This window comes from Pecten maximus, chromosome 3, assembly GCF_902652985.1.
Source record: "Pecten maximus chromosome 3, xPecMax1.1, whole genome shotgun sequence".
In the NCBI taxonomy this organism is placed as follows: domain Eukaryota; kingdom Metazoa; phylum Mollusca; class Bivalvia; order Pectinida; family Pectinidae; genus Pecten; species Pecten maximus.
Genome location: NC_047017.1, coordinates 27,463,858 through 27,473,026, shown reverse-complemented (window position 1 = coordinate 27,473,026; position 9,169 = coordinate 27,463,858). Strand labels below are relative to the sequence as shown.

General features: G+C 35.2%; 1 protein-coding gene across 1 annotated transcript in view; it reads left to right on the top strand.

Annotated features, from left to right (window-relative positions):
• The first annotated feature begins 11 nt into the window (after positions 1-11).
• Positions 12-9,169, top strand: part of LOC117322694 — a 36,861-nt gene continuing 27,703 nt past the window's right edge. The window contains exons 1-8 of the mRNA XM_033877632.1: positions 12-407; positions 2,349-2,446; positions 2,792-2,837; positions 3,507-3,607; positions 5,234-5,353; positions 5,645-5,795; positions 6,866-7,011; positions 8,498-8,623. Of these exons, the coding sequence (XP_033733523.1) occupies positions 140-407; positions 2,349-2,446; positions 2,792-2,837; positions 3,507-3,607; positions 5,234-5,353; positions 5,645-5,795; positions 6,866-7,011; positions 8,498-8,623 (1,056 nt within the window). The 5' untranslated portion in view covers positions 12-139. The remainder of the gene's footprint in view (positions 408-2,348; positions 2,447-2,791; positions 2,838-3,506; positions 3,608-5,233; positions 5,354-5,644; positions 5,796-6,865; positions 7,012-8,497; positions 8,624-9,169) is intronic.

Genomic DNA, 9,169 nt, shown 5'->3' with positions numbered 1-9,169 from the left:
TCAAGTGCGCTTGCGTCAATCAAACATGGAGGATGCACGAGTCGGATGAGGTGGCTAGACGTAGATTATTTATTTCCATTTATATAACACGAACTTGTGGTTAGGAACAAATAAATTCACGAAGATGTAAAAAGAGAAAATGACGGATTCTTCAGGGACTGTGGACTCTGTCGTCATAGGTGACACGGGGGATGATCGATGTGTCGGACCAGCTGGAACTGCCCCCTCGATGGACGACACCGACATGCAGGAAGTAAACAAATCTGCTACAGGTGCCGAAACAAACTCGACCGAAGATACGGGTGATGGGAATAACAAGAAGGCAGGGTCAACAAAGAAAAGTATATGTTTTCGAGAACCACACGCCATAGCAAGCTATTCGGAAGCACCTGATCCCTGGAAACATGGTAAATGGCAAATGGAAGATCTAAAGTACAGTGGAGCTGTCAGTGTCAAATGACAAGCTGACTGACAAAGTGTCATTTTAAGGTCTATTTCATGCCATTGTGCATAGTTTTGGTATAAATATCCATTTAGTCAGTACAAGATTTTGGATATGGTTGTAATGGTTACCTAATCAAAAGTGATTGATCAAGTTTTCTCTGACCTGTCACCTCATCAGACGATTAGGACAAAGCTAAGATATAGGATGTGGTACATGAGCATCTCCTGTGAATCAGCAGAACTACCTGACACTATCAGTTGTTTTTATGTCTCAGGATGCTGACAAATAATATCAGAGCTTCAGATTGACGGTGCACCTGTGCCAATTCCGTATAAATTTATAATATGACACATGACCTTGTTTTTACATGGCCATGGGCCCACCAGCACCATGCAAATATATATATCCTAAAATGAAAGTAGTTCAGTCTGCAAATTTGGTCCTCATTCCATAAGATCATACAACCGAAAAGCACATATTACGAATATGACAGAAGAATTACATAGCTCTGTCATGGACAAGTTTGTCATTGAAAAAAAAGAAGAATCGAATCGACAAGAAGATTCTTTGAATATAAGAATTATAGTGTCAAAATGTAAACTTGAATGGGTATTTGCATTTTCATAGAATTATTTTGGCTCGTAAACTTGAATGGGTATTTGCATTTTCATAGAATTATTTTGGCTCGTAGCGAATAGACTCGGCCATCACGATTTGGGTCAGCAGGTTTGCTGTTTATAGTGAAGAATTGAACGTTCAATGGCCAGAGTATCTGTGTCACAAAAATTTCATCTGAAAGTTGTAGACATGCAATTTACAGATATCGGCTCGGCAGCTGTGTTTTTGGGCCCGGAAATGGGGTACCTGCAGCTGTCATCCGATGTTTAAAAGTTTGTTTTTAACAATGTTCAGTTGGATATTAAAGTAAATGGTGGAGTTATGATCATGAGAAACCCTAGGAATTTCACTTCAGGTAATGTGACACCAAAACTCCAGCCAACTAATTCAAAATTAAAATTATTTCCCACACCATCTGGATTGCCAGACGTTATTTGATATCCGACTGATATACATGTATAAAAGAAAAAGTCAATAAAGCCATCAGAATATTTGGCCTTATATTGATCATACTGAATTTACTCCATATCTATATATTCCAACAGTTTTCATGAATATTTAATTAGTCCACCACCTGATTTTGATTTTGATGTTCAGGATGCATGCTGATTGGAAAAATATATATAATGTTATGTAATCTTCAGGGATCATGGAATACTGTCACTTTTAATATGATGATTGCCTTACACTGGGATTGATAAGATAACACCTTTGGAAAGAGGTGCTGGACTATGTAGATCAGGCCAAGAGCTAGGTGCTATGATCACCTCTGATCTGAAGTGAGCGGGAGGTTGTTTCATGTTAGTAACATTAACAGTTCCCTCGGTTTTCCGAGTCATAACCTTAAAAGTATCGTCCACCAACAGCAACAGTAAGGCCTACAAAGTCCTTATCAGGACAAATCTTAGCAACTCCAATTCAAATGGTGTCAGAGAATTCCACGTTTTCATATGCACATACTAATGTGCTCTGGCCTACACCAGACATGGTGTCAGGACGAGAGGAAATTCGGGCTAGACTGGACTTTATTTCATTGAAAATCACACCTCTTTTGCATATAATAAACAACTTTTGTTTGAACAGTTTTCATTTTTTCAACAGATTACTTGGTATATATTTTGTACCTTCAAAAAAGATGATTTTGGTCACTCCAAAATCGGTAAAAAAAAAAAAAATGGCAAAAAAAAAAACCCAACGAAAGTTGCATAATAAGCAAAATAGGTGCAGTTTTCAAAATCCAAAAGTTTGATATACATGTACATGTATATATATAAAATCTTTTCAGCTGAGGTCTGGAACAACAAAGATTTGACAACAGCTTACAGACATGGATGTGAACAAAATAATGTGCGACCTTTGACTAAGGTTTTGAATCAGCTGCAAGTAAGATTATTTTAACATTTATATGTATTGATACTATAATAGGATTGTTTTAACTTTGTCAATTTCATCCATTGTCTTCTTGACATGAGAAGTACAAACATTTTTAGAATAAATTTCTTTTCGCCTTATTTAATTGTAATGATATTTGCTTTTTCATGCAGCCTATAGTCTAAATAAGCCAATATTCCCAATGGAAATCCATGTTCATGTAATATTTTAACTAGTGACCTCAGTTTTCCTAGAAAAAACAACCCCCAAGATTTATACATATATAATTATGCACCATAGTTATAAGTGTAATATATAATTATACACACGTACATATACTTTGTTGATGACTTTCAGGGTATACATAACACAGGAGAGAGGCATGAACTCTTTTCCCTCAAGGGTACGTATTGATTCAGAATTAAATTGTAAAACTTGTTACTTGCTGATAGCCTGATATTGATTAAAAGAACCTGACCTGAGGTACAGTATGTAAAACTGCCGAAGTGTAGAAACATAAATATCAAATATACTGACTGCTATTATAACTGTTAATATATTCTACTGGAGAAACTTCTCACCTTTTGCATACTTAGGGATTACACTTTCATTTTTTAGAAAACCTCATTCTCATTTTATATGTTTCATCAGTCAAAATACTAACATCACAATTTCTTGTATTATTACATAAAAATCAGTCACGAGGTAATTGAATGCTTTTCATTTTCCCAAATTAACACCAAAAGCCACATCTTATAAATCATTACAGTGTAATTAGTGTAATAGCTAGTGGTGGTCGATAGGGGACATGCATTACTGTAGCAATACTCTGTATGCCTGTTCAGTTTGATTGTCCTCAACTTCCTTTATCCTTGTGTGTTTATGGTTATATATCAGAATATTAGTGTAATTTCTGATGATTGAAATATATAGATCATCATGTTATGCATATTTTTACTAGGTCATCTGTGGGAGGTTGAGGTGACATTTACACGTGGGAAACATGACTTTAGAGGTTAAAAAATGTCTTCAAACATTTACAGATGAGAAACTTGATTTTGCATTGATATAGGTGAGAAACTTGACATTCGCCACTGTGAGAGTCTAGAGGAAGTATTCCGGAGAGTGCAGTTCAAGTGTATTGACTTTGAAGCCTGTCATCTGGATGATGAGGTACGTACCAGTGTAGATGAGGCTCTGTTTGTTATTGATGTGTCTGACATCCATGGCACATGTTATACTAATTTTCCAATTCGACCTAAAATGCCAGTTTTTCCCCAGTTTAGAGCCAGGTGACAATTCCGGAAATAGTCGGCGAAATCCCTGGTTGATCAGGTTGCAAGTCTGCATGTTTATGTCGTTACTTACTTCTGGTATAAGGGTAGGTCCAATTTCAGCTACCTGGTACTGTATGTACATTTATAGCAAAGGTGGTAATTCACATTTACATGTTTGATATAGGTTCATTTAACTACATAATATGTACTCCTATACGTATATGAGGTCTTATTCCACCCGATTACATTGGTGGATATTGCGACCTCATATCCCATCAGCATGTTTTTCTTGTAGCTGCCAGCGCCCTGATTCTAGGGCATGACAAAAAAGTGTCATAAACCATCTAAAACGATAATTCATGTTAACAAATATGTGTACGCTTACTTGTTGATGAAGTATCAATCCATTTATGCACAAACTGTTGATGGACACCTCTGAAATATGATTATATCCACAATAATTCACTTGCAACCTACTGTGTTCAAATATGGGGTCACTAAAACAACTTTGCTGTTCCGGTAATTATAAAATACGGAATACAAATAAAACGGATAGCGTGACGCAATATTTTCACAGCGTTTTGTTTGTTTCGTCTATTTCAACTCCAAATTTGGATAAACCGGAAACAACCTCGAGAGGTCACAATCAAAACTAGTATGGCGGTATATACAAATGGGACCTATGCTTAAACGACAAAAGAGGCTAATAATCACTGATCTTGGATATAGATACGGACACGTTGTGTAACTTTGTGTATTTATGATAGATAAATAGAATAAGGTAGGTCAGATCATATGAAATGTGAGTAAAGATAACTTTTAAACGACTTTAATTAGGTGGGTCACAGCAACAGGTTTTACGTGCGGTGGTAATTAGAGGTTACATGACAGCCTGTCAAAAGCTTCCTGTCGTGTAAACCTCTAATATTATTGGAGTACATAATATGATGCTTGAGTATAATACCAAACACTAGGGTTAATGTCTGTATTGTCAGTTAAGAAATAAAACAATAGTATCATTTTGACAGAATCTGAACTCGTATTGATTTTACATCTTTAAATTGAATATTTTGAACACATCAAGAAGATAAACTAAAAAATGTGCTGTATTAATTAATATCTTTTAAATAGAGTTTTAAAACTCAGTAAGTAATTAATCATGGAACTTATCTGAAAAACTATTTAACCAATAAGTGTCTTTCACAGAGATGTTCTTATGGTACATTACATCATATTTATAACAATTACACTACAACAGAGTATTAAGCATCACATATTTCTTGTGAACAAAAATGTCCAAATAAAATTGACTAATTAGTAATTCGAGTCAGACCAATAATCAATCATAAAAATACAAACTGATTTCCAATACTATCTGTTGCTCGGTTTGACATGATTGAGTTTTATGTTATTGGTTGTTTCAGACATCTGTGGCTCTGTTCGACATGATCAAGTAGTACGTTGTTGTTTCAGACATCCGTGGCTCTGTCTGACATGATCCAGTATTACGTTGTTGTTTCAGACATCCGTGGCTCTGTTCGACATGATCGAGTATTATGAATCTGCTTGCAAAGTCAACATGTCATTCAATAAGAACATATCTGTGCGAGGATGGCAATCATGTTCTCGAATGATCAGAAAGGTTGGTGCATAGTTTGAAAACTTTTTCTTCATAATATCTAGTTTGTCAAAATTAAATGCACTGTAATGACCATTTAATGCTCTATTTCAGTATTTAATTGTTATTGTTCGAATCTAACGTTTTGTTTCACTGCATTTTAACTGATTTCTGTCATTATATCAAAACATTTGTGACTTCTGGGATATGTTTTAGAAAGTTTGAGACAATAAAAAAAATTCTTGTCACAAAATTGTCATTTAACAATGTTTATGTTACAATAATGATATAATTGATCGGAAATGTTTATTGTAGACACCATGCCTGTACTTCCTTGATGCTAGAAACTGTGATTTAAATGATCGGTTGATCCCTGTGATGGGTCGAGCCTTGAGGATGGGATCATTCCTTACCACCCTACATCTGGAGAGTACTTCTTTATCAGGCAGGCCCCTAGTCATACTAGGTAAGTCAGATGATATCTGTTGGAACTGTTGCGTCATGTTACAATGTGGTAATATCAACAGTATTTAATTTGAGATTACTGTTCTAAATACGCACTCATAAAAATATCAATTCACTGTGCTTTGTTCCGTATAAATGAAAATTGAAATTTCACAATCTGATATCTTGTATTTATAATCTTTCTTAATTGATATTATATCGAATTTCATCATGGCGTTCCAATAGTTTTTATAATCCATGCAACATAACATCTGATTGGTCAAGATAATATGTGGCAGACAGTTTATGACCTCAATGGCCTTGACACATCATTACATTGATAAGCAATGTAACAATATTGTAACCCAACAAGGTGACCAGGCCCAAGTTTGAGGTCAAATATTGTATAACAAGGAGTAAACCAACCAAATTTTGTACCTTTGAAATGAATTTTTTTTATAACATAATCAAATTTGCACAGAATTAAAGAGTCAACTGATCTAGAGGTCACTGGGTCAAAGGTCAAGGCAAAATTTTAATCTTTTCATGTCTAATGAACATTTTGTTATGACTTTATGAAGAAGAGTTGCTCAGAATAAAAAATCAAATAGTAAATTAACTGACCAAAGATCAAGGTCACAGGGTCAGGTCATTTGGTTCCAAAGTTCAAAGACAAATTTGATTTTGTATAATAACCCTAACTGTTATTGGAGTGTTGATTTTTAGGTTCATGATCAAATGAAATAAATTCTGGCTAACAATTGTTTTTTATACTGGTATTTACATTTCTATTAGCCCAGCAAAAATGTAGATGAAAATAAACAAGAGTCACATCATAGTACATGTATAATGTATGGATTCTTCCATGACGTTATGGACGGAGATGGCTTCTTGATGATTATGTGGGATATATATATATATAGCAACATGGCAAGGGCTTTTGTTGACTTGTCAGTAAAATGAATATACCCGATCTACATTCAAGGTCACAACGATGAAATGTTTTAAATGTTAGTTTAAAAGCAACGTCATCTAGGCAGACGGGCCTCTTGCTGTATAAGGTAACAATATGAACTGTCTTGTTTAATTCAGTGGCTGCCTTGAAGATGAATGAGATCTTGATGGAGTTGTTCTTGGCTGACAACCGTTTGATGCCCAGTGATGGGATACAACTAGGAAACCTGCTTAAGTACAACCACAAACTTCAGCTGCTGGATATCAGGAACAACCACCTCCAGGTATAATAATAATAACAACCACCTCCAGGTATAATAATTATAACTACCCCAACTTCAGATTTGATTAATAACATATGCCTTCAGGTACAATTAGTAACATACACCTAAGTGTATAAGTAAAATACACTTACAGGTGCAATTAGTGCTCATTAACTACGGTTACAATTAGTTACAACACCTATAGCTAGTAACATACACCAACAGGTACAAGTGGTAACATATACACTAAGGTACAATTAGTAACAAACACACACATGTACAATTAGTGCCCAATAAATACTGGTACAATTAGTAGCAACACTTACAGTTAGTAACATATCACTACAGGTACAGTAGTAACATTCACATACAGGTACAGTTAGTAACAACACCTACAGTTAGTAACATACACATACAGGTACAGTTAGTAACACATACAGGTACAGTTAGTAACACATACAGGTACAGTTAGTAACAACACATACATTTAGTAGCATACACATACAGGTACCGTTAGTAACACATACAGTTAGTAACATACAGGTACAGTTAGTAACACATACAGTTAGTAACCTACAGATAGAGTTAGTAACAACACATACAGTTGGTAACATACACATACAGGTACAGTTAGTAACACATACAGTTAGTAACATACACCTACATGTACAGTTAGTAACAACACATACAGCTAGTAACATACACCTGTAGTTAGTAACATACACCAACAGGTACAGGTGGTAACATATACACTAAGGTACAATTAGTAACAAACACAAACATGTACAATTAGTGCCCAATAACTACTGGTACAATTAGTAGCAACACTTACAGTTAGTAACATATCCATACAGGTACAGTTAGTAACAACACCTACAGTTAGTAACATACACATACAGGTAGTTAGTAACAACACATACAGGTAGTTAGTAACACATACAGTTAGTAACATACACATACAGATACAGTTAGTAACATACACATACAGTTAGTAACATACAGGTACAGTTAGTAACATACACATACAGGTACAGTTAGTAACATACACATACAGGTACAGTTAGTAACATACACATACAGGTACAGTTAGTAACACATACAGTTGTAACATACACCTACAGGTACAGTTAGTAAGTAACATATCCCTACAGCTACATCTAGTAACATATACCTACAGGTACAGTTAGTAACATACACCTACAGGTACTGTTAGTAACAACACATACAGTTAGTAACATACCCCTATATGTACAGCTAGTAACATACATACACATACAGGTACAGTTAGTAACAACACATACAGTTAGAAACATACACATACACATACAGTTAGAAACATACACATACACATACAGTTAGTAACATCACCTACAGTTAGTAACATACACATATTCTATTTACAGGATATTGGAGAAGGCCATATGTGTGACGATCTGTGTGATCAGAACTTTAAGAATACTGGCCTGTAGGTGCTTGTGTTATGGAATAACTAAATCTCTTATTACAGGATATTGGAGCGAGTCATGTGTGTGATGGTCTTTGTGAGCAAAACCAAGGTACTGGCCTACAGACACTTGTATTATGGAATAACCAGATCACCTACAATGCCATGACAGCTGTGGGCAAAGCAATGGTAAGTTGGGATTTTGAATCTTCTAACATAGTTTTACCATGTTACAGAATCTAGATCTAAACATCAATGCTGGTATTTGTTAAGGCATTTCATCTTTTGTAAACCTGGTCTTATTATTCCGTCGCAACAAGTCAGCTAGGGGATATAGGAATAGCTTGTACGTACTTCTGTATGTAACCAAAGAATGTCCTCACTCTACTGACTTCATTAATGATCAAATTGCCCTGATACGTCATACATTTGCTCACTTTCATCATCTCATCTATGAATTTGTGTTTCAACCACCTGGGGTCAAAAATTAGGCAAGTCTTACTATAAATAGATTTTATACGTCTTCTCTACAGACTTCATTAATGATCCATTCATCATGAAATTTCAAACACTTACTCACACCCATCATCTCTTGTAAGAGTTTGAGTTTCAACCACCCTGGGTCAAAACTGAGGTCTACTATAGATATATTTTTGTGGTCCTTGTCCTCACTCTACAAACTTCAATAACGATCCAATTTTCCTCAAACTTCATACTCTTATTCACAACCATCAG